General features: G+C 35.3%; 1 protein-coding gene across 2 annotated transcripts; it reads right to left on the bottom strand.

Moving 5' to 3' along the window:
- Positions 1–6,778: 6,778 nt before the first annotated feature.
- On the bottom strand, positions 6,779–20,691 carry LOC131150308 (uncharacterized). Of its 2 annotated transcripts, XM_058100945.1 has the most exons (9): positions 19,070–20,691; positions 10,458–11,189; positions 9,209–9,700; positions 8,776–8,867; positions 8,578–8,665; positions 8,362–8,476; positions 8,144–8,270; positions 7,885–8,059; positions 6,779–7,715 (listed from the first exon to the last, which is right to left on the bottom strand). In XM_058100945.1, exons 1-9 carry the CDS (start codon positions 20,582–20,584, stop codon positions 7,008–7,010), a joined length of 4,044 nt encoding a protein of 1,347 aa, XP_057956928.1. In that variant the 5' UTR covers positions 20,585–20,691; the 3' UTR covers positions 6,779–7,007. The 2 variants fall into 2 exon arrangements, with proteins under 2 accessions (XP_057956928.1, XP_057956929.1); XM_058100946.1 differs by lacking the exon at positions 10,458–11,189 and having other exon boundaries at positions 19,070–20,668.
- Between the last annotated feature and the right edge of the window lie 6,414 nt (positions 20,692–27,105).

Genomic DNA, 27,105 nt, shown 5'->3' with positions numbered 1-27,105 from the left:
AGATCCTGCCTACGGGCCACACAACCCTGTCATGAGGGGTTAAATCATGATACACAATTATCCATAGGGAAAGTTTTCAGTTACTATTACGTATATACAGTTTTACAGAAACAAGGAACATACTTATGTACATTAGAAGTATTTTGAATCGTAACCTACAATACTGTTACGTTAAGCAACATGGAAAGAATGGTGTATTCCATTACTTGTACTGTACTTATGTATCTAGTTATATATGATTGTATAGAAACAAATTTTCATAATATTGTAGCTCATTTGCCACACACTAGTAATAACATATTTCGTCTTACTGAGCGTTGGCTCATCCCAGTGTTGAATCATTTTTCAAGTGGTCCAGGTAGGCGAGCAAACCAGGCTCGCAAATAGAGGGGTTTCAGTACTGCCCCGTCAATAGATAGTGAGTATGTTTGTGGAGGATTTTTGTACATCCCAGCATAGTTGAGGGTATTTTGGGAACCAAATATATGTGTATATTTTGGGAAACATGTTAATACTCTGGTATTGTATATATATTTACATATGGTTATGTCTATGTGATTTCTGTTTCTTGCTGTTTAGGTTGATAGTTGGGCATAACTAGTATGGTATCAGAGCATGTAGAATATCATAGTATAAAAAATAAATAAAAAACCAGTTAATTAAGCAGGTCGTTACATGCTAGATATGGAAATGGAAAAGAAATGGAAATAGAAAATGGAAAAGAAGTGGAAATGGAAATGAAATGAAAATGAGAAATGAAATTGCATGAGTAAATAAATAGTTAAAGCGAAGTAAGACACACCGCCTGAGGGCTTACTGAGTAAGGTGAGTGTTCTGATAAGTATCAGTTGTAGCTAAACCCAAGTTAATTGGGTTAGGCTGCAAACGATTTCAGGATAGAGGGAAGCTGCTTGTATGAGCGGATAAGTTTCTCTATTCTCAGGAACTTTCCCAGGTAAACTTAAATTATGAATGAATGATTTTGGAAATTGAAGTAAAAGCTTATGAAAGCTTGTGTTATATATCTATATGATTATGATTATAGAAATGATATATTTTCTCAGAAGATACTATCACTAATATGTTATATGCTATGATACAATGAATCTCATATTGTCATACACTGTAACTAATTTATTTCATCTTACTAAGATGTGTTTCACTCAATCATTTAAATATTTCAGGAAACCGAGATCGGGCTGGTGATAGAACTCCCAGATAGAGTGGAGCTGGTACCCTAATATACAGGGTGAGTGTGTAAACTAGGGATGGATGATTCCCCTAGAGTTTTGTTATTTTGGGATGTATGTTGATGTATAAACTTTTGGATGGTTGACACTCTAGTATGGGTATTCACTGTGATGTGTGAGTGTGTGTGTGTGTGCGCGCGCGCGCGTGTGTGTATTGTGACTTCCGCTGATAGGAATACTAGTATGACCGTTTTATTCGGTACCCAGCTCGGGTTGGGTCATGCTTAAATGGTATTAGGGTGGTGACGTGGCCAATATGTTATGTATGCTAATATGTGGAAAAAAAAATGGTAAGAAAAATCGAGGCGTCACACAAGCCTTGTCACGTCTTTAGAAATTTCAAGTGGGAAAAGGAGAATATTTTGGAAGAACAATTCTACACTTACCTATCAAATATCACATTTTTTTCTTACCCATTACTTTAAATTACCATATATATAGTACAATATCATTAAAATAGTGGGGAAATAAAAATGTGATATTAAAAAGATAAGTATAACATTTCTAATTTTAGAAATGTGAAGGGGAGGTTTGTTTTGTTTTGTTTTTTTTTTTTTTTTCCCTTTTCCTTCTTTTGTCTTCTCTCTTTCTATTAATGGTTTGGAATTAGGGGTGTATTTGAGTCGAGTCAAGTCAAGTTAACACAGTGCAAAACTCAAACTCGACTCGATAGTAAAAAATTGAGTTCAAAACTTGATTTAAACTCGATCCAGCACTATATTATTTGAACTCGAACTCGGCTCGTGTAATATTTTCTAAACTCGAGCTTGACTCAACTTGGTGAGATAAATGATAAGAGTAGGGTGAAGTTGGCACTACCACAGTAGCCGACAGCTCGACACGGTACTCGTGATGGTGGCTCGTAATCATGCACATCAAAAAGAGAAAAAGAAAGTGAGAGAGTTGGTGGAGATATGCCAAGCTAGGCAACTGGGGTACCAAAGGTGATGATGTCCATAGATGGCTAAAGGTGATGATAGTGGTCGTTCGATGCTTAGCATGGTGGCGCGCAGAGTCACCTCGTGTGGCAATGATGTTCACCGAGATCATAGAGAGAGAGAGAGAGAGAGAGAGAAGGATGCTTACTTGCTTGAGCTATCATTGGTGGAGCAACTTCGTCCTTGGAGGGTGGAGGCCACTGGTTTCAGAATGTTGCAGCCTTGCGGGTGGCTAATGGTGGTAGGTGCAGGTGGCAAGTGGCTTGGCACAGGAGAAGTGGCGATTAGAGAACAAAGCAGTCGAAGCTTGCAACTTGCGGAACCATAAAAATCTAAATCCCTAAGCAACTTACAACCTCCAACCTCCAGCCTTCTTACCCTTTACCTTTATTTCCTTTTTCTTTAAGTTAAAACTTAGAAATATAATATATAACATATTAATATAATATTACAATGTTATATATTATATTATATTTTATATATATAAAAAGCCTGATTCGAGTATATAAAATCTTTAAACTCGAGTTCGAACTCAAATCCAGTTGAATCAAGACGAGCTCTAGAACAAATTAAGTTCGAGTAGCTTGTGAGTAAACTTAACTTACTTACATATCTCTCTCTCTCTCCACGTCACCATGTTTTCACCTTCTCTCTTTACGTTAGCGCATCAAACAACTCAACGTGGATGGGCCTCAATCGGCAGTCCGTACTTTGTCTCCTCTCCTCCCACATGTTCCCTGCCCCCCTCTGTCCGCATGTCAGCATAATATTATAAAATATACTAATAAATTCTATATTATTATACTAATTACATATTATACTATTACATAAAAAAAATAGATGAATCAACCCTCACAATCCCCAAATGTTATTCTTGACCTTTTTAAGATTTCTGAATTTTTTGATTTCCGCCTAATTATTTGATTGATTAATCTAAAATATTCTAAAATACTATTGATTGAAAATCTTTCTTGGATTTGACCAATTTCTCACCCAAGATCTCAATCCCTGTCTAATATTTCTCTTTCTTGGCATGGATAGTGCATGTGTGACATTCTTCATTTTTTTATAATATTAATTAACTTTTTAATCTTTATATTTTTAATCATAAATTAAATGATTATTTTCAGTGTCTTAGACATGAATTTCTAAGTTGAAAAATATAGTCAAATATCAATAAATTTTTATTACTCTCAAATATCTTTTTGAAAGTCTTTAACAATAGTATTTAATAGTGTTCTTTGTTTAAGGAACTATTCATGGATGGAAGTCTCTTCTTTGTTTGCCCTTTTTATTTGGGTCCTTTCATTGTTGATTAAATATTTTTTTTCAAAATTGCAATAATAAGACAAGTTCGTGGCTAGTAATAATAAAATATCTTAGATAAAAAGTTTGGACATGCATGTGCATTCATTTTGCATACAAGCGAAGTAATTTTTTTTTGAATAATATTAAATTTATTTGAACTTTATCATTGTTATTTTCTGTCGATGATATTCTCTTTGTAAGTTTATAAGCTTATGTTCTCCTAATTTACATAAACTAATGATGAGTTATTTAATGTTTAAGTAACATGTCTAAGTACACCTTCATATTCTCTAAGTTTTAAAAGTAAATTTTTTTAATTAAAAATTAGAATTTATGTTTTAAACTATTAAAGAATTCAAATAAATAATTATAAGTAGTTATGAATTATTATAAGTTAATTTTAAATATTAATGCATTAGTTATAAGATACTTAATATTTTTCCGCATTGCCATTTATTTTTTATTCAACCAACATTTATTCAAAAATATATTAAGAAATAAAAGATGGGCAACAAAATGCAATAACACTTTTCAATGTGTTCTATATTTTTTAATTATTTGAAATAATTTTAAATTGAAAAATATAAAAACAATATATTAAGTAATTTAAATATAATTATAATGTAGAAATTTATATATTTAATATTATATTTATAGATAAATACTTTTTAAAAATTTATGTAAATACAGTGATAATATGTAAATAAAAACATATGGATTATATTAAAAGTATTATATTTATAGTTCTTATGATTTGATATATATTTGTCTTTGAATTTTAATTGTAAGAATTATTGAAATATATTTTAGCTGTAATAATATATAATTTTAATAAATTATACTTATATTTAAAATAATAATTTATTTTTTAAGTTAACAAATTATTAAACTACTAATTTACCAAAATTGAACACTAGTAACCAAATTTACAAGTTTGTTACAATACAATTATAGTGCCATTGAAAAAAAAAAATGTGCCATCTTAAATTGCTTGTATAAATCCAATAAAAATAAGGAGTTCATTTAAGTATGTATATATGGTCCTAGGATATTTAGGCCTCGTTTGGAACTCAAAAAACAATAAAGAAAGAAAAGGAAAATATCAAGAAATTCAAATTTTGATGTTTAGTTATTAAGGAAAATGAGAGAGAAAATAGAAAAATATGTCAAATACATGAATAAAATTTTAATTTTGCATATCATTAATATATTTTTTTTCAGATTTTCGTAAAATAAACTTTTTATTTTTAGTAGTAATTTATATATAAAGAAAATATAAAGAAACATGAGCTTTTTTTTCTTTTTGCCTTTTCCTAACCAAAATCTCTTATTTAAGTGGACATGATTTGGTGCGTGAGAGAGTTTTGTGGATAGATTTCATTCTATATCTTAAGGGTGTGTTTGGATTAAGGATTTTAGTTGGGGAAAGAAAAGGAAAGGAAAAGAAGGAAGAAACTCATTTTCATTGTATTTTCCTTCTATATTAAATGTTATTGAAAATAAAAATTTATTTTTAATATGATTAAAAATATAAAAAATTTAAATATTAATGCTGGATAAAATCCAAATATTGTTCATAAATTTAATGTATTTTTTATTTTCTTTTTCATTTTTCTTGATAATTAAAGGTAAAAATGTGAAGTTCTTGATATTTTCTTTTCCCTTTTTTTTGGTGTTTTTTTGAGTTTCAAATGGAGCTTATTAATTATATAATTTTTACTGACGGTGTATGTAAGTTCGTTAACTTTTTTTCAAAAAACAAATATTAATCATTGAAGGAATTGAAGTTTTGTATCATGGGGCGACTATTTTCACACTTTTGTGTAGGATCGTGCGGCGCTAACTAAAACACTCTTACTTAACTTGCTAGTCTATCGTTTACCAACATTCATTCACAAAACACATTCATTACCATTCATTCAAATAGCAACGGAAACAATAATCAATTCATGAAAGCTGTGCAAATAAGTAGTAAAAATTGAAACAAATGTAATTCATTAACAACACCTTCGTTGACATTATGTGTTTAACTGAAGCAAGTAGGCTAAACACATTGACAATACCTAGTGAGTTTTACAATGCCTGATAAACACCCACCCTCCTCTAAAGAGCTTTCTATGCTATTCTCACTCTGGCACTAGGAAATATCAAAGTGATTGAGTTATTCAGCCTTATTTGACATTCAATGAAATAAATGCTGAAAATAATCCTATATTAGTATTTACATTATGGAAACTCATCTTAAACACACGAGACAAGTGGTTACAGGCAAGCATAATGCCTTAAACAAGTTTAGCTCGTGACACTTTGGCAAGCTCTCACATCGACAAGATTCCAAACGAAGCAACGATCATCATCTAGCTTTCGTATTGCCCTTGCAATATTGAAAGTGCAGATTCAGTAATCTATTTTTAATTTTAAATTTTTTTGAAATAACGATATAAGCATCACCTCATTTTGAAAATTTTAAACATTTTTCTAAATTTTGTGCAATTTAAAAATTAAAAAATTATTTTCCCAAAATGGAATGGTATTTTTTAGTTACTAGAAAAACTTAAGTGGAAAATGAAGATTTTCTTATGTTTTGTCTATGTGAAACTTGAGACTTCTCTATGGTATTTCAGTTTATTTTCTTTTAACAAATGGGGACTTAACTCTTACACTTCATTTGAAACTCATAAAATATTAAGGAAAGGAAAAAAAAATTTCAAGGAATCGATATTTTCATATTTGATAATAAAGAAAAGTGAGAAAGAAAATAATATATATATCAAATCTATAAACAAAATTTTAATTTTACACATCATTAATATTTAATTTTTCTTAATTTTTAGCTTCTAAAATAAAATTTCATTTTCGATAGTAATTAATAAAGAAGAAAAATATAAGAAAACAAATGAATTTTTTCTTCATTTTTCGAACGAAATCCTTCATCCAAGCAGTAGATATTAAGATACTTTTGTTCTGGCAAGCCTGGGTAGGCTAAGTTAGGACCATGTTGAGTTAAGTACCTTAACAGGTGTTCGGTATTTCGATGCAATAAAAGTAGACAACCAAAGTCCCTCCCTATGAGCAAGCTATGGCTAAGCAATGGAAAGGACCAAACCACTCTTTGTTTTTTGGTTTTCTTTTATTATATTGTTCTTTTCATTAAGGGTATTTTGGTCTTTTGAATTATTAACATGTTCTTTACAAATGTCAAATTAAATATGGGACAAGACAACCATCACAGTAAGTCCAATTTCATAAATCTTTGCCACGAAGCATTAAGTATAGAATGTGTAAACTATAGAAAGGGCAAGGTGAATTGATTACTTATCACTACTGAAAATATAGAAAATCAGGAGTAAATTTACATTTATGTTGGGATGAAGTCCCAAGGACCAAAGTGAGTTGACTATCCTAATGTGGTAGGCTCTACCCAGGCTTCTGCATTTCCTATGTGGGAAAATGCATTAGTGCAGAATACGTAGTACATGGATCAGTTTTCTTCATATGAACTGTACATACATCAGTTTTCGTCATCTGAACTGAAAGATTGTCTCCTCCTCAATGATTGCAATAACTCTACTGGTTTATTGCCTTGGGAAGCAGTTCTCTCCATGGAAGATTTGAGCTTGGGCATATTGATGATATTAAGGGGCGGCGAAAATGCACCCCGGTTCACTTCCTTGAGCACGGACTGAGCAGTGGCTGCAGCAGCTGCATCTGCCATGGCAGAAGCCACTTTTGAACTGCTTTGCAACTGCTTAGTGAACTTATTTTGCACATCGGTTTTTACTGCAAACTTGGAAGAACCGTGTGGTGTAAGAATGTGACCTGAGCTTTGCAAGGTAGCAACAGTCTTAGCAGCGGTTGATTTGGCCTTTGCTGATTCATATTTTTGCATGTCATATAGTAACTCTTTCTGGAGCTGCTTGTCAGCTACCAATATCTCATCAATCTCATTCTTGTAGTCCTTAAGAAGGATTCGAAGACATTCCATAAGGGAACCTGTTAGAGGGCTGTTTTTGCTCTCCAATAGCCTTTTCAGCTCAATGAAGATGGGGATGATGTTTTGGACAAGGCCCTTTTTGACTGCTTGAGTTATGGCTCTGCCTCTTGCAGCAACTGCTGATGCTCCAGTATCTCCACCTTCTTCATCCATGTCAGCCGAGTCAGAAGATAATCGGTTAGATGGGATACGGATCTCTTTGCAAGCCAGAATTTGAAAAACATCCTGTCCTCTCCATTTCACAAACAACATTTTATAGATGAGTAACAAAAACAAGCAAATTTTGTAACAAGAAATTTCTGGCCAGCAAAACAATGGATAAAAGAATTAGAACAAAAGAAAAAGAGAAAAGAAACCAAATGAACTTCCGCAGATATCTACTTTTGAACACTACCTGCAAAACAGACTGTCCAGTAACATCTTCAATATTGAGGATGCCGTCAGATGCAGTAGCAAGGATCTCCGCACACAGCTTTGCAAAGGTAGCTAAAAGGTGCTCTGGGGCCATTTGTTTCAGCAAAGAAATATAAATGTGCATCCTTTTGGACCTTGATTTTTCATCATTTCCTCTGGAAATAATTTAAACAGAAACATAAGACTTTTTCATTACGATCACAGCAATATCCCTTTCATTGAGCCTAGAAGATGCACACCTGATAGAGAAAATCCTGTTCTCAGTCTGCAAACTCTGCAACTCAGTATGCCCATTATGGGTTCGGCAATCATTCAGAACAAAAATAGCTTCCACAAAACTGTTATAAGCTAGAAGGGGGGCTTTGGCTGCAAATACATCATACAAAAGAAAATAGAAAAGAAATTAGTACCAAGACTTCTGTGATTCTGTATGCAAGGACTAGCCAGAGCCTCAAACCTTTTAAGATATTCCCAAAGAGATAATCCGCGAGTTGCCTAATCTTTTCCGATTCGTCAACAAGAGACAAAAGGAATCGGAGAAAAAGCACACCTCTCCACTTCACATAGTCCCTCTAAACAAAAGAGTAACTTCAAATGTAATTAATTTGCTTCTCCAAAATGAAAGGTGTTAAAATAATATGACAAATTACAAAGGCTGGAAACAATTATAAACCTGTAATAATCTAGAGAGAAGTATGAATGTCTGCCGTCTCACAAGTTCACATGGATCACAAAGACACTTGGTGATCTTTGATATGTAACTGTTTGCTTCAAGAATGATTTGTTAGAATAGCAAAGATAATATCTAAAAACTATTCAGTTCTTTTAGTAAACAAACATGTGCACTTGCATACACACATGTGAGACTCACCAGTCAACCAAGGCAGTATATCGGACACAAAAATCTGCCATCATCACTACAATATTGTTGCGAAGGGCTGCATTGTCACTCTTTTCAAGCTCCTGTTAGCCCATGCATATTGAGGAGAAAAGGTCAAACTTCACTCAGAAAGTTCACAAATTAACTAGGTAATATTTACAATGCATGAAGCCTAGTGAATTCCACACAACGGTCAAATAAATGAGAATGATGAAACAGTTGTGCATTATTCAAGGAAGCTTCAAATAGATCACATACCAAATTGTTCTCTCAGGAAATTTATAAAAATTCATAAGAAGTTCAGAGCACATTATTGCAATTACCACTTGTTAGCATAAATGCTAAATTCAAGTCATGTATTATTTGTCTTCTCTAACAATTTAAAGTTCAAGGAATATAAGTCATGATGAGTCTAGAACTAAACCTGCACGAACAGAGGGATATATTTCTTTGCAAGTTTTCCATCTGCAAGACATATCTTCCCCATTGTCAGCCATGCTTGAATATACAAAGAAGGAGCTGTCTGCTTTATAGAAACTGCAGGGACTGGAAATTTTTTCAACTTTGGATTGAAATTCCCTGAAGTGATAATGGAATGTAAAACTGGAATTATAGCATTCAGATCAGCAGAAGGACAAACAATAACTAAAGACCCAATGGTATAGCATGCAGTAACTGCTTGTGATAATAATCTGGAGACTGCCATTGCTTTCTTGCTCTTCCTACTCTCACTTCTTGGTGGTGTAAAGAAGCTACTCTCATCATTTGCATCAGAGTTCTTTGAAATGAACATTTCTATAACTTGAGAAGCTTTAGGGAGAAGCTGGTATACCCATTTCATAACAAGAACGTCAGCTTCCTCAGGATTAGCCTTTCGCTTGCACAATGTTCTGAGTGCTTTTACATGAGCATTAACCTGTTACCAAATAGGCAACATAACAATGCAAGCATAATGTATAAAAACACAAGGAAAATCATAGATGCAAAAAGTAGACACCCCTGCAGATTTGAGCGGGGAGAAATTTATTTGGGAAAAAAAGCAGCAGTTGTAGACCATATACTACAATTAACTTTGGTGAAGTTTGGATATACAGGAAGCATCCCACCATCACTTGCAACAAGAAAGAAGTTATTGTCTCCTTTCTGTGCTTGACATTGACAAATGACCCACATGTTCAGGAAGCATAACTGTAAATCTTGAAGTAGAAAACACATCTAGTCTGTGAATCAATCAATAGTTCAACAGAACTAAATGACCGGACCCATTCACAATCCTATTCATAAGCCATTAAGCCTATTAATTTCTATAAACTTCTCCAACACCAGACTACCGAAGTATAATTCATCCTGATCCCATACTAACAAAGCATTCATTGATTCAAAACAAACAGAAGAAAATCTAGAGTGGTTTGATACTAATGCTGTCACATGCATGGTTTGAAGTGATGAAATGGTCAAGGGGTTGCTTCCGAATCCTCAATCAATTTGAGCAACTTAACAAGAAAAACACAGCGAAATGCCATACAAAACTGTAGTAAGTGCAACCATTCCTAGTAAAACAAATTCACAGGCAAATTTTAACCCTATAAAATACAGTGCTATTAAGAGAAGAAAACAAGCATAGTCATTCTGCAAATTGATACTCTAACCAATAACACTAGTTAGAGAGATACCTCAGTTGAATGCATGTTAAAGTCCTCCAGCCGGTTGAGCAAGTTATGAGCTAAATCTGCGGCAGACTCAGGCGGCAGCATTACTGAAACATTAGAGATTGTTTGCAAGAGAAGAACACGATCTCCAGCCCAAGCTACAGAATTGGTTTCTATGCCCTCTAGCTCTTCATCGTCATCTCCTTGGACACATGGGGATATAAATTCACCTTCCAGACCATGCTTGTCAAGGAGCTGCCAATGATGATGGAGGAACTCCCAGTCCACAGATTTTGAAAGGAAAGCTGATACCTCCGAGAGAAGAAACCAAGCACCAGGTGGGGCTGTCCACTTCTCTATCGGCATGGAATGGCTCAACCAGAGAGACTCAGATGTCTTTATGATATTTTGAAGAGCAGTAGCAATGTTTCCATTGAGCTTTTTCTTCTTTCCCAGGCTTGTGCAGATCTTCCTCACCCAGGGGGCTACTTCTCCATTGCAGATCTCTTTCAACAGAACCAAAAGTCCCTCAGGAAATAGTATTTCAATATCTTTTGGCTTAACATTTGATTTGAAAGATAATGGTTCATTTTGTTGCAACCTAGTAGAACCAGCTCTGGACACCCTATCCAAGACCAATTCCAGAAACAAGTTCTCGCATTCGACTTGAATGCTAGATTCATTATCAGTTATTAAACATGGAACAGAATGTAGCCACTCGATGGTTACACTTTCATCTGATAGTGTTCTAAAGACCTACAATGCATGTTAAGCATAATATGAGATCAAGAATTTCACCTAGGAAAAAAAAAAAAAAAGGAGAAAAATCCTACACAGCAACAAAGCCATTGGTCCAAGCATTTGTAGTTTATACATGTAGGGGTGCAAAAAAAATGGAAATAGAAAACGCATGCATGTGTTTTCACGAGGGTGCACGTATAAAACATAAGAGCATAAAAAAAATTAAATAAACAGGATTTAGCAGTAAATATCATTAGCAAAAAAGAAAAGAAGTCCATCATATGTCATGACAAAGGATGGTTGTATCAAGCTGGCAAAAGGAGCTCAACTCTAGTAAGGATCTTGGAACCCATCCTGGCTGAATGTGAGAGTCATGTGTTAGGGATTGGGGATGTTCCAGAACACAAACACAAGCAACCAACCACAAGGAACACCAGAGAGTTACGTGGTTTGGTCAAACTCGGCCTACGTCCACGGGAGGGAGTGAGTTTCACCATATCAATAGAAAATGCAGTGGAGGAGTAACACACTCAAACTCAACTCATAGCTCAACCTCTCAATCACAACACACAACTCACTTGCCTACACCACTACACTTGTACGTATTTCCTCTACAATACACAACCCCATTTATAAGGGAAGAGGAGCGTAGCATTTATTTTGCAAGTTGCAAATCCTAATTCATGGACGATTTGGTGTCGGAAAAAAAAAAAAAAGTGATTCACATGGAATTTGACTTTTCTTCCTTCACGTTTTTTTTCCTTCTCTTACAATTTATTATTTCTTCATGTTTTTTCCCTTCTCTTACCATTTATTGCAACCACATGTGTTCTCCTCCTCCAAACATGTTCTTTATGTTTTTTTTTTTATCTTTTATTGCAACCACATGTGTGGCCCAACAAATCACCCCCTCCAAACATGTGGATGTGGGGTCGGCTGCTCTGGTGCTGCAACACTGTGTCCTTGCCCTAGTCTTTGGGCGACTGCACCCCCTTGTAGGAGTGTCCACACCTCCTTGTTGGGGTGCTTGTGCAGTGTTTATTTTTAGGATGGTTTCAATGAATCTAGGAGACCCACTAAATCTGAGCATATCTCCAATTTCTCTGTAGTCATTGTCTTTGTCAACATGTCTGTCTGGTTTTTGCTGCCAAGGATCTTCTCAACTGCTAACACCCTTTCATCTAGAAGAGTTCTAATGAAGTGATAACAAAGTCCGATGTGCTTGGTCTTTGAGCGGAATGCTGAATTCTTTGCCAAGTGTATGGCGCTTTGACTATCACTATGCAAAACACTCTTCACCTACTTAAAACCAACTCTGTCAACAAACCCTGTAGTCAAATCATCTCTTTGCTAGCTTTTGTCATGGCTACATACTCTGCCTCTATAGTGGATAGTGCAACGATCTTCTGTATCTATGATACCCAACTAAGGGCACAAGTACCTACTGTGAAGACATATCTAGTTGTGCTTCTTCGGTGATCTATCTCATAGGCAAAGTCTGCATCTACATATCTCTGCAATGTCAGATCACTTTTGTCAAAGCATAAACATTTGTTAATTGTACCTCAAAGATATCTTAAAATCCATTTGACCACTTCCCAATGGATTTTTCCTAGATTCAACATGAATTTGCTGACGGTTCCCACTACATAAACCATGGCGTACATCAAACTTCCTATAGCTGAAGCGTATGGGATATTGTCCATTTCTTTCTTCTCTTCCTCTGATTTTGAAGATTAAGTCTTTAATAATTTAAATGGGCAGCTAAAGGTGTGCTAACTGCCTTAGCATCACTCATGTTGAACCTTCTGAAAATCTACCTAATGTACTCGATCTAAGAAAACAGCAAGGTTCCCTCCTTTCTGTCTCTAGTGATTCTCATCCCAAGCATCTGCTTTGCTGGACCCAAGTCTTTCATCTCAAATTCAGTGGACAGCTGTTTTTTCAATTTTCTGATCTCGTCTATATTTGGTCCTGCAAGTAGCATGTCATCAACATAAAGCAAAAGAATTCTATAACTTGATTTATACCTCTTGAAATAGCAACAATGATCAACGTTGCACTTGCGGTAGTCATTCTTTTACATGAAACCGTCAAATTTCTTATACCACTACCTTGGAGCCTATAAAAACCATACAGACTCTTTTTCAACCTGCAAACAAGTTTTTCTTTGCCTTTCTATGCAAAACCTTCAAGTTGGTGCATGTATATCTCCTCCTCTAAATCACCATGGAGGAAAGCAGTTTTTACATCTAACTGCTCGAGATGCAGATTCTCTGCTGCAACAATGCTTAAAACTGACCGAATGGTCGTGTTTCACAACTGGTGAGAAGATTTCTGAGTAGTCAATGTCTTCTATATGTTGGAAGCCTTTGACCACCAGTCTTGCTTTATATCTTCTCGAATCATCATGCCCTTCTTTTATACGGTACACTCATTTGTTCTGAAGAGCTTCTTTTCCCTTTGGTAACCTAGCTAGCTCCCAAGTCCTGTTGCCGGTGAGAGATTTCATCTCATCTTTCATGGAAAGTTCCCACTTACTAGCCTCATCCACCTGACATGCTTCATTATGGCACTTTGGTTCAGCGGCATCAGTTAGTAACAAGTAATCCAAATATCCCCTATTCAGTAAATGAGGTCGAGAAGATCTCCTCAGTTAGTAACAAATGTTTATGTTTTGGCAAAAGTAATATGATATTGCAGGGATATGTAGATACAGACTTTGCCGGCAAGATAGATCACCAAAGAAACACTACTGGATATGTTTTCACAGTAGGTACTTCTGCCGTTAGTTGGGTATCACAGATACAAAAGATCGTTGCACTATCCACTATAGAGGCAGAGTATGTAGTCATGACAGAAGCTAGCAAAGAGATGATTTGGCTACAGGGTTTGTTGACAGAGTTGGGTTTCAAGCAGGCAAAGAGTGTTTTGCATAGTGACAGTCAGAGCGCTTAACACTTGGCAAAGAATTCAGCATTCCACTCAAAGACCAAGCACATCGGACTTTGTTATCACTTCATCAGAACTCTTTTAGATGAAAGGGCGTTAGCAGTTGAGAAGATCCTTGGCAGCAAAAACCCCGCAGACATGTTGACAAAGACAATGACTACAGAGAAATTGGAGATATGCTCAGATTTAGTGGGTCTCCAAGATTCATTGAAACCATCCAAAAAATGAACACTACACAAGCACCACAACAAGGGGGTGCGAGCACTCCTACAAGGGGGTGCAGACACTTTTGCAAGGGGGTGCGGGCACTCCTGCAAAGGGGTGCAGTCACCCAGAGAATAGGGCAAGGACATAGTGTTACAGCACCAGAGCAGCTGCCCCGCATGTTTGGAGGGGTGATTTGTTGGGCCACACATGTGGTTGCAATAAATGATAAGAAAAAGAACGTGAAGAACATGTTTGGAGGGGGAGAACACATGTGGTTGCAATAAATGATAAGAAAAGGAAAAAAACGTGAAGAAATAATAAATTGTAAGAGAAGGAAAAAAACATGAAGAAATAAAAATCAAATTCCATGTGAATCACATCTTTTTCTTTTCCAGCACCAAATCCTTAATAAATAAGGATTTGCAGCTTGCAAAATAAATGCTACGCCCCTCTCCCTTTATAAAAGGGGTTGTGTATTGTAAAGGAAATATGTACAAGTGTAGTGGTGTAGGCAAGTGAGTTGTGTGTTTTGATTGAGAGGCAGAGAGGTTGAGTTGTAAGTTGAGTTTGAGTGTGTTACTCCCCCTCCACTGCATTTTCTATTGATATAATGAAACTCCCTCTCTCCCATGGACGTAGGCCGAGTTTGGCTGAACCACGTAACTCTTCGGTGTTCCTCGTGGTTGGTTGCTAGTGTTTGTGTTCTAGAACATCCCCAATCCCTAACAATTGGTATTAGAGCAAGGTTGGGGGTTTCCGGCAAAGTTGCTCGAAACTTTAATTCAATCACACCATCACGTAGATCGTGTCGAGATGGTCACAACGGTGACAACAACGTCAAAAACCGACCCCGAACGAAGCCACATGCGCTGCCGCAATTCAGTGCCACGTTAGCATTCATGGCGTCATAACAGTCAGAGATTATTCTATCAGTCAGGCAATATTTTGTTACTGAGTCAACTTAGTCCATAATAGTTTTTGGCCGATTCAACCCATTTCAGGCCCCTTTTTTTATCGAGTCAAACCCATTCCTAGTTATTTTGGCCGTTCCGAACGCATTGGTGCAATCGATTTTGCCAAAATCAGTCTCTAAGTTGTTGTTTTATAGTGGATGATAATTTATCCAAGTTTGGCATGGAGAAATTTGACGACCGAAACAATTTCAGTTTATGGCAAAGCACAATCAAGGATATCTTAATTCAGCGTGACTTGATCAAGCCACTAATCGGAAAGAAGCCAAGTAATATCGAAGATGGTGCTTGGAAAGAAATGGAAATGAAAATGGTTAGTACCATTCGTTATGCTTGTCAAATGAAGTTAAGTATTCTATGTTAGATAAATCATCACTTGTTGAGCTATGGAAGAAACTAGAACAAAGATACATGTCAAAATCACTCACAAACAAGTTATTTCTAAAGAAAAAATTCTATCAACTAAGCATGGAGGAAGTGTCAATATTTTTTATCACATAAATGACTACAACAAGATCATAACCCATTTAATGAGTCTTGGTGTAAAAGTTGAAGAAGAAGATAAAGCGCTTCTTCTCCTAACATCTTTACCACCTTCTTATGATAGTCTTGTCACGGCGGTACTTGTTGGAAAGGAAACCTTGAAATTAGAAGAAGTGATGACTTCACTACAAGATACTGACAACTTGAGAAAGCCAATCGTTAACTCCCAAGGGTGCACCTTGGTCACACAAGGTGAGAAACAGACTAGGGGCAGAAATCAAAATAGAAATTTTTGTTATAGCCGTGGAAGATCGAGAAGCAAACAATCCAAATCAAGAGCTCCAAGAAATTCCAACAACTCTCAGAGCAAAAGGCATATCAAGTGTTGGAATTGTGGCAAGACTAGACACTATAGAAATCAATGCCGATCCCAAAAAAAGGAGCTAGAAAATAAAACTAAAGCAAATGTTGCCTCTTCTTTAGGAGAAGGAGATGTATTGCTATGCTCTTTGGAAAGGAAAGGAGAGTCTGGGGTATTAGACTCTGGAGCCTCATGTCACGCAACAAGTAATAAAGAAATGCTTGACAGGTATATATCCGATAACCTTGATAATGTTTATCTTGGTGATGACAAACCTTGTGATATGAAAAACGAATGAACAGAATCTTGACTAAGAGAGCCAGAAGCATGCAATTACAAGCAAGTTTACAAAAATAGTTTTGGGTAGAAGCGGTCAGCACAACTACTTATCTAATTAACCAAAGTCTCTCAGTACCATTGCAGTTCCAGTTAACAGAGAAGGTATAGGGCAAAAAAGAGGTAAAACTTTTACATTTAAAAGTTTTCGATTGTGTTGCTTATGTGCATATTAGTGATCAAGCTAGGGGCAAGCTTGATCCAAAATCTCAAAAATGCACTCATTGAATATGGTGAAGATGAGTTTGACTACCGCATCTGGGATGGCCAAAACAAGAAAATAATCAGAAGTTGAGATGTTGTATTCAATGAAAAGATTATGTACAAAAATGCAACATCTTCACGTAATCCCGCACAAAATGATCCCAATATTGTAGAATTGGATGATACCACTAATAGCAACATGGTACAACAAACAATTGATAATTCCTAGACAGAGGGATCTATCATAGATGAGTGCACTGAAGCACCACAGACCCCAACTCCGACCCCGACTTGCTTGTTGGGAAGGAAACCTTGAAATTAGAAGAAGTGATAGCTTCACTATAGGATACTGACATCCTGAGAAAGCCAATCGTTAACTTCCAAGGATGCGCCTTGGTCACACAAGGTGAGAAACAAACCAGGGGCAGAAATTAAAATTGAAATTTTCCTTACAATAGTGGAAGATCAAGAAGCAGACGGTCCAAATCAAGAGCACCAAGAAATTCCAACAACTCTCAGAGCAAAAGGCATATTGAGTGTTGGAATTGTGGCAAGATTGAACACTACAAAAATCAATGTCGATCCCAGAAGGAGCCAGAAAATAAGACTAAAGCAAATGTTACTTTTTCTTTAGGAAAAGGAGATGTATTGCTATGCTCTTTGGAAAGGAAGGGAGAGTCTGCAGTATTAGACTCTGGAGCCTCATTTCACGCAACAAGCAATAAAGAAATGCTTGACAGGTATATATCCGGTAACCTTGGCAATGTTTATCTTGGTGATGACAAACCTTGTGAAATTGCAGGAAAAGAAGAAGCAAAAATAAATTTGACAGGTACCACTTGGAGTTTGACTGATGTCAGATGTATCTCAGATCTTAAGAAAAATTTAATCTCTATTCGACAGCTTACAAGTGAAGGTTACACTACAACCTTCTGTGGCGACAGTTGGAAAATTTCCAAAGGCGCAATGACATACTTGCACGATAAGAAAATAGGTACTCTTTATATGACCACATATGCTTGCATGTCAATTTCAGTTGCTGCAAGGAAAGAAGATTCAAACCTATGGCACTAGAGACTCGGTCACATGAGTGAAAAATGCCTAAAAATCATGAACTCAAAGGGAAAGATACCAAGTCTTTAGTCAACTAATATCGACCAACATGAGAGTTGCATCCTCGGCAAACAAAAAAGAGTCAGCTTTCAGACAAGTGGCAGAACCCCAAAGAAATAAAAATTGAAGTCGGTTCATCTATGTGTATCAAGCTCACTTATGGACTCCTCTGGTGCTAACAAGTGGTATCAGAGCCGATGGTTCGTAACTCTGAATGAGCGACATTGTAAAAAAGGTCAAGGCATGAAACTAATTCTCTTAACGTGCTAACAGTTTGAGGACCAAATGTGTGACCAAAACCAATAAGGATCATCTAGGCTTGGAAGATGGATCCGAATAGGGTCAAGACGTGGGAGGTAAGATTAGTTCGAAGGCACGTGAAATGCAATCCGAGGCACGTAAGGCACGGTGGTAAGGCCCACTTGAGCAACTATTGAAGAATTGGGCTTACTCCCATGAGGGAAACCGATTCCGCTCAAGGGGAAGCAATTGGAACTCTCAAGTGAATGGGAGATTGTTGAGAATTCCACTTGTGAGTTTGTCCCACATTAAAAAATTTGAGTAGATGATGGGTGCTTATATATATGGTTGGACCCTAGACAAAATGGGCTTAAACTTTTAGATCAAGTTGGTACTCATCCATGTGTATCAAGCATACCCATGGACTCTTCCGGTGCTAACATCATGAGCATCATTTCAAAACAAACCCTTGGGATACATCCATATTAAGGAATATAATGAGTGACTTTTCTATGTATAATTGCATATATTTTATCATGATGATCAATCTCTTGGAGTCCCCACCTGCTACATTAACAAAATCACTATCGCTACATTTTGTTTGCAAAATGGAATTGGTTAGGAGAGGAATGAAATGAAAAAATTTGAATAAGAGAATGAAGAAATGAAGTAATAAATTTGATTCCATTCCACCCAATCCCACCCATTCTTATGTCCAAAGATGCAATAAATGACAACTACAATTCCATTCTATCTCTCTCTAAATAAAATTAGAAATATACATTGTAATATTGTTCATTCTGATCAAATGAAGGAATCCAAATAAATTACAATTCCAAGACTATGCCCAAGAGTTACGGGATCAAGGCAAGTGTTTAAGGTGCCTGGTGGACATTGCTGGTTATTGCAGCAAGTAAAGAAATTCCTACAATAACTTTGAAGTAGATATGATTAATGCAGATACATGAATGAGTGTCCAAGAGTATTCATTGTTTACCACGGTATATGAAATACTACAGAAATCTAACCTCGGAGAGAGCTGAAACTGCTGCTTTACGTATGCTAACAAGTGGATCTGAACAAGCCATTCCCACAGTCTTCAACAAATCTGCATCGAAGGCACCATCTAGTGCAGCCGTCAACTTTGTGATCAGAAGTAGAGCAGCCTTCCTGACCGCCGCTTTCTCATCCATGCACCTTTTCCTCAGAAGCACATTTATCCCACATTCTCCCACATTGCCAAATCCTATTACTCTCTTCAACAGGGTTAGGCTCCTATCATCACCTGAAAAAAACTCCACCAGCTGCCCCATGTTTGACAAAGCCCGAGCTCGAATAGCTGCACTTGCATCTGAAAAACGCTGAATCAGAGCCTCCAAACACCTCAACCCCAATGAAGTCTTCCCTTCACTTTCTGAGCTCGCCATAAATGAATCCCTCAATGACATCATAAGCACCGGAACAAGATCAACAGCCAAAAGCCTAAGGTGGGGCTTCCCTTTACTCATCTTCAACACATAACCTGCAAACTCAATTTGATCATCAAACTCCATTGTACAAACAATCTCCATTATTGATTCAACAGCTAGAGCCCGAGGCTCTGACTTCTCAGGTGCCTTGAGCACCAAATACCTTGGAAGATTCACTATTGCTTTCTTGATAACAAGCGAGTCCCTGGCTGCAGTTATCATCCGAGTCTTAACAAATTCCAGAGCACAAGTTCGAGCCTGTGATTTAAGCAGAAGGATTGAGGGTGATAGAGACTTCAACACCTCAGCCGCTGTAATTGCTTGATCACCATGCTCGGGCTTTAACAATTCACTCAAAATTCTCGAACACAAATCACATAATTTGGTGTAATTTCCCGACCCGCCACACAATTCAACCGCAGTTACGGGAATTTCAGCGACAGTTTGGATCAAAGACTTCAAACTATCGGGAAATCGACCCAAATGCATTAAACCCAAAACGAGCTCTACTCTTTCAAGAACAGAGAACAAAACCCTCACATCGAAAACGTTTTCTTCGCTCGCATCGCCGCCGTCCTCAAAATCAACATTGCGAACCAAATTGCGAGAAGATTTGCCCTTCCTCTTCCGACAAGCCACGACGTGCGACCCTCTGCCGCGGTGTTCCCGATCAGTCGCAGGAGGAGGCGACCGGTGCTTGAGAGATCGGCGAATGGAGCGAAGAAGAGAGAGAAAAGACATGGGTGTGAAAAGGGTGAAAACCGGGGCGTTTGGGGAGAGGAGCAGAGAGAGGTAAACTTTGGAAGCTAAGAGGGAGAGGTGGGTGGGGCCGGAATCCATGGTGGAGCTGATCGAACAGACGAGAGAGGCCGGGGAGAGGTTTCTTGACGAGAGCTCTACGTAGAGACGGTTCATGCCTTCTGGGTCCCGGTCATTGAAGGCGTTGTCTACGAGCTTTTGGAGATCCAAGAGTGTTGATTCTGAGATGGGTGTCTGTGTTTGGTGGTGTGAATCATCGAGGTCGGTCTGGTGCGCTTCGAGGTCTGCAACTATCCGAGATACGGCTTTTTCCATGGCTGCCCAGCTTTGACGAGAGGTCGCCGCTGCTCTGCAACTCTCTCTCCGTCTCTCGCCAGTCGCCCACTTCGAATTTTTGGCTTTCCCGCCGAAGGGATGGATTTCGTGATAAATATAAAAGTAAAAGGTTTCAAATATTATCTGAAATCACGATTGAGTCTAATAATTCTTTTTTATAAAGTTAAAAAAAAAAATTATGAATACAAAAATTAGGAACAAAAACTAAAAATTAGAAACTAAACACTAAAATGCAACAACTAAATTAAAAACTTAATCTAAAATTTGTTTATTTTCACCTTTAATTTAAATAGTATTTTTTTTAAATCATGATTAAAATAATAAAAGTTCAAAAAATACAAATTAAACATAATATAATAAAATTTTTATTTTAATTATTTTACTTGATTGCAATATTTTCATATTTCATTTTTGAATCTTACTGTACATGTAAAAATTATTTGTAATTAATTATTATTTTTTTATTTATGTATATTTTTATTTTAATTTTATTTAAATTCATATGTTCATTTAATCTTAATTTTAATTAAAAATTATGCACAAAATGAATTTTTTAATTTAAAAAATATTTATAGATATTTTAATTTCTAACAACATGTTGTCAAAACAACTGAAACATAAAATTAAATTTTAAAGTTTTTCATCAACAACTTAAAATCAGCAACAAAAATAAAAAATACTTACAACATAAACAAACACGTTTTCATAACAAGTTTTTTCATGTGCATAAGCAAAAACATGAAACAAAAAATAAGAACAATGCCGAACGAACCATATTCAATCCAATTAATTCTGTTATGATATTTACTGATTCCGTAGGCACAATTTGCTTTTATAAATAAAGGTAAAATAGGGAGTAATTAAGAGTAAAAGCAAGGGAAGCGTGAGCTTTGGAATATTAGTGGATTAATTGATAGCATACAACACTAGCATAATTATTTTGTTTAACAAGAACCAATTTTCTTTGTAACAAGCGTTTTGAATGGCGATAGCAAGAAGTTTTATCTCAAAAAAGGCCAACATATTCATGATTCCTTAAGTTGAATATAATTTTTAAGTTAAGCTAGCCACTTCACAACTCTCTATTTTTAAAAAATTATAAAAAAAAAATAACAAAAAATTATATATATATATATATAAGGGCATTTTGGAATAATTATAAATAATTATAGAGGTATTTTGAGATACTTATGAGTAGTTATAAGGATATATTTAATATTTTTGAAAGATGACGACAAAGGGGGAATGATGGGGATCAACATGCCTTATGTATCCCTTTTACTGATATGATGACACATGAACAACCTCCCAATCTCCACTCCTTTGCTGACATGGTGACACGTGGACGACCTCTAGATGTCCACTATTGTTTATATCTATTTTGTAAGAACACATGGGATTAATTGAAGATCATCTACTTCTTTGATGGAAGATTTTTTTTATGTGAAGACTTTGCTACTGTGTTAATTTATATTTTTCTTGTATATGTTATTTCAAGATTACTAGGTGCTTGAAGACCATGCTTGAAGACCCAAGTGAAGTATTGAAGCAAAGTCCAACTCAAAACCCATGTGGCCCCCACATGGCTCCAATGGGTCCCACACGGTTTTGGCCTTCCTTTTGGAATGTGTTTAAATTTCAAATTTGAATTGTAATAATGCAAGACAACTAAACTTGACTTGTGTGCTTATGAGTTGGAATTTCTTGTTTTTTTAGTAAGTATTAATTGTGTTAGGTTAATAGTTGTTGAAAGTTGTTGAGAGTTGTTGTTGAAAGTTATTGAGAGTTGTTGTTGAAAATTGTTGAGAGTTGTTGAGTGTTTAAAGCTTTGTCTCCTAGGCTATGCTTATAAATAGCTTTCTTATTGTAAGAACAAGGGATGAAGTTGAAGTTGAATATTGAAGAAGCATCTCTTTGTTTGAGCTTGTAAAGCTTGTTCCTCTCCTTGTGAGTGAGTAGTGTGAGGCTATGGCATTCTCTCCAAAGATCAAGTGGTGAAAGACCACTAAACTATCCAATGACTCCATCAACCCCTTCTCCATCTAATATTCTCACGGCCCCCATCAACACCACACGGCCAGCGTCTTCATACACCCACACGACGATCATCATCTACACTTCATTGCTGTGTTCATCTTGTGATTCAAAGCTTGTACAAAGGACCAACGGTATGACCTAACTACGTGTGGAATAACGTCAAGTCATCCAAACCAATATCTTGGTAACTTCAATACTTGTGTTTGAATCTTTTTTATATTTTGTGAACCCTTGCTAGTAGATTAAAATCACATCTTTGAATAGCCCATTTGATCCATAGATTGTAATATTGGTACTTGCTAGTTAAAATCAATTGTATGAATATTAGTTTGTTAACATAGAACTTTTATTTTTGAATCTTTGAAATAACAACTTTTCAGTATATAACTTGATTCCTTTGTGAAAAAACCAATCGGAACTTAATTGCTAGACAAGTCATACACCTTTTCAAAATCCTTGAACATGTGAAATAAAACATGATTTATTGTGTTTATGTTCGGATAATTAAATTCTTAAATTAAAGTGTTTAAGTGTATGTGCTTGTATGAGGGTTGAATCGTAGAACATAGGTCGACCATTCCTGTCCTACATTAGGGAATCCACTTTATAGCATTAGAAAAGAGGATCATAGAAGTTTTTATATAACATATAAGTTTTAATGGTTAATAGTTTGTACTGTCACCATATTTTCCGTATCCTACAATTAGGACTACATATTGATTATCACCTTATGTTGAAACTTTGTAAGCGATTCAATTACAATTACAATAAAACTCATTAAAAAATCAACCTAAGCTAATAAATGGATTTGAGATTGAAAAAAAATAAAATTTGATGTACTTTAGAAACTTGACCTTGGGATATGATATTTTTTTAACCTATTATTATGTGTAGTTAAAGCTTTTATAATCATACCCCCTCACACCAGTTGGTAATATATGAGTTTTTAATGGCCCAATAATTTGTATCATCACCATCTGTTCCATGCAAATAGGGTTCCATGCCGATCATCACCTTCTATCGAGCCTTCCTAATTGGTTCGTAAGAAAATACATAGTTCATAACTTCTTAAATAATAACAATTTAATGAAAATAGAATAATTGTTTGTTTAAGAAAATACAACATTCTATTTACTCATGTCATACAATTTAACAATAAAATTCATACACTGCCTGTAAAATAAGCTAACTAACATTTAATATTTATATACTGAAAATACCTTTCATTTCTTACATAATTATCCTAAAAATATTTTTCTACTTTTATCAGTTTATTTTCACATATACATATCTAATAAACAGCCCTAAACTTAAAAAATATATAATTTAAACGGCTGGCATTTTACCCATACTGAAAAATTACACTTACATATAACACAATTTATTTTTCATTTAATTTATAAAAATTCTAATTTAATATATATTTTCCCCTTACCTGATTTATTGAGCTATGCCAACAACGACCCTGAAAAGATGCCTACGGCGTTCAACCGGACCCTAAAATTTAATTCCTAATTTCAATAAATTATTCTTGAATAAAATACTATTTAAATATTTCTTAGAGCCATAATTCCTAAATAAATAGTAATGTCTGCAAATATACTCAAATTGTTAAATTTCCTAAATCTCACTCTCGTTTTGGAGTAGAATTTAGAAAACCCCAATTGAAAATTTATCCACGTCAAAATGACGACAACCGTGATTAGGACCACGTGGTGGTACCCGATCGTCGATTTAACCGCATATTTATAGAGAAATTGGGAAAATGAAGAAAAATTATCTTTTCCCAGGAGTAGGGTCTAAGTCGTTCCCATGAAAAATTTGCTTTAATAGAAACATTGGCAGCGGAACTAGGAATCCAACGGCACCTTTCATTTTCTGATTCGTTGCAAATCCACCGAGAAATTAAGAAGAGAAAAAAGAGAGACAGAGATAGAAAAATGGAGAGGCCGCGCTGGAGAGGTAAGATTAGACATTGAATTGGATTTTAAATTGAAATCCAATTCACTTAATTCTATCTTTATATTATTTTATATTATATATATATACTTATTTCTTTAACCATATACTTAATTAATTTATTTAAATAATGTTTAATTAATTTATTAATTGAATCAAATAATATTCCATTAATTAACTGATTAAGAATTAGTCTAATTTCATTTTATTTCATATATATATTTATATTTTTTTTCTCGTTCATTTATTATTTTATTTATTATTATTTTTTAATTATTTTAATCACTTTAATTTTTTGAGTCTTTACAAATAGTTCGTATTGTCACCATATTTTCCATATCCTACAATTAGGACTACATATTGATTATCACATTCTGTTGAAACTTTGTAAGTGAGTCAACTGCAATTGCAATAAAACTCATTAAAAAATCAACCTAAGCTACTAAACGGATTTGAGTTTGAAAAAAAATAAATTTGATGTACTTTAGAAACCTGACTTTGGGATATGATATTTTTTTTAACCTATTATTATGTGTAGTTGAAGCTATTATAACCGTACCCCTGCACACCAGTTGGTAACATATGAGTTTTTAATGGCCCAATAATTTGTATCATTGCCATCTGTTTCATGCAATTAGGGTCCATGCCAATCATCACCTTCTATCGAGCCTTCCTAATTGGAAAATACATAGTTCATAACTTCTTAAATAATAACAATTTGATGAAAATAGAATACTTGTTTGTTTATGGATCACTTCAAATGTTATATGATTTAACTTTTACTGCATGACGATTATCACCTTCTCTTAAGGATTTGTAAATCGTCCATAAATTTTTCAACTTCTTAAATAATAATAGTTCAATAAAAAAAAGGAATAATTGTTTGTTGTGAAGCATGGATCACTTGAGTGTTGCATGATTTAACTTTTACTACACAATCAACAACAATTAAAATAAAATAGATTAAAAAACCAACCTAAGCTAATAAATGGATTTAAGTTTGAAAAAAAAAAGTGATGTACTTTAGAACCTGATCTCAAGATATGATATGTTACAAAATACTACGTATTGAAAGCTCTTAGAATTTTTCCAGAACTCCTCACCCTAGTTGATACCATATGAGTTTTTAGTAGTCCAATGGTTTGCACTGTCACCATTTGTTACATATCCTACTATTAAGACTAGATGCCAATCATCATCTTTTGTTGAGCCTTTGTAAATGGTACATAAAAAATGCTCAAAATTTCAACTTCTTAAATAATAATAATTTGACTAAGAAAGGAATAATTGTTTGTTATGAATCATGGATCACTTAAGTGTTGTATGATTTAGCTTTTGCTACACAATCATCTGCAACTAGAATAAAATAGATTAAAAAACCAACCTAAGCTAATTAATGGATTTGGGTTTGAAAAAATTGATGTACTTTAGAAACTTGACCTCAGAATATGACATGCCACAAAATATGACTTACTATTTTGTCTAGTAGAAGCTGTTATGATTTTCTTGCACCCCCTCACACCAGTTGATACCATCTCATTGTTCCATATTATACTATTAGGACTACATGCCAATTATCACCTTCTATTGAAACTTTGTAAATGATTTATAAAAAATGTACAATTTTCAACTTCTTAAATAACAATTTAATGTCCACCCACAATGGAGACACGTGGCTCCTTTTTTTTTTTTTTTTACTGTAGCATCGTGACTTCACCTGCCACGTGTCATACTTCGGTTGGTCCTGAAATTTTGATTAGGATTGCTGACATGACAGCAATTTGGTCATCCAGAGTCATACGGCCAGGTTTGTTCCACAACGCTCCCAAAATACTTGGACCAGGTTGTGACACGTGTCACTACTTGTGCGGTGACACATGTCCCACTAACCCTAAGTATAAAAACCATTTTTTTTTTATTTTTTTCTTTCTTTTTTCTCTCATTCTCTTCCTCTCTCATCTCTTCTCTCTACGCAAACTCTCTCTCTCTCTCTCTCTCTCTCTCTCTCTCTCTCTCTCTCTCTCTCTCTCTCTCTCTCTCTCTCCATTCTCTTTTCTATATTTCTCTCTACTATTATTCTCTCTCTATGCAAACTCTATCTTTCTCTCTTTTTCTCTCTGCATAATCTCTCTCTCTCTCTCTCTCTCTCTCTCTCTCTCTCTCTCTCTGTTCTTTCTTCACTCTTTTCTTTTTTTCTCTATCTTTCTATTACTCTCTGCACTTTCTCCTCTCTCTTTTTTACTTCTCTTTCTTCTTGACTTCCCTCATAGACTCTATTTTTCTATTATGTTATTTCTATCTTCTCTCTTTTCTATTTCTCTATTTCTCTCTGCGCTTTCTTCTCTCTCTCTCTCTCTCTCTCTCTCTCTCTCTCTCTCTTCTTTTTTCTATTTTCTTTCTTCTCTATCTTTCTTAGTTCTTATTTCCCCTCCCCCCCCCCCTCCTTTTTTTTTGCTGGTTTGAAGTGAAAATTGGAGTAAAGGGACTAGTTGATTCTTCAGTGG

The sequence above is a fragment of the Malania oleifera genome, chromosome 3, assembly GCF_029873635.1.
Source record: "Malania oleifera isolate guangnan ecotype guangnan chromosome 3, ASM2987363v1, whole genome shotgun sequence".
Taxonomy (NCBI): domain Eukaryota; kingdom Viridiplantae; phylum Streptophyta; class Magnoliopsida; order Santalales; family Ximeniaceae; genus Malania; species Malania oleifera.
Note: the sequence above shows the minus strand (reverse complement) of the source record. Positions and strands in the feature narration are given on the sequence as shown.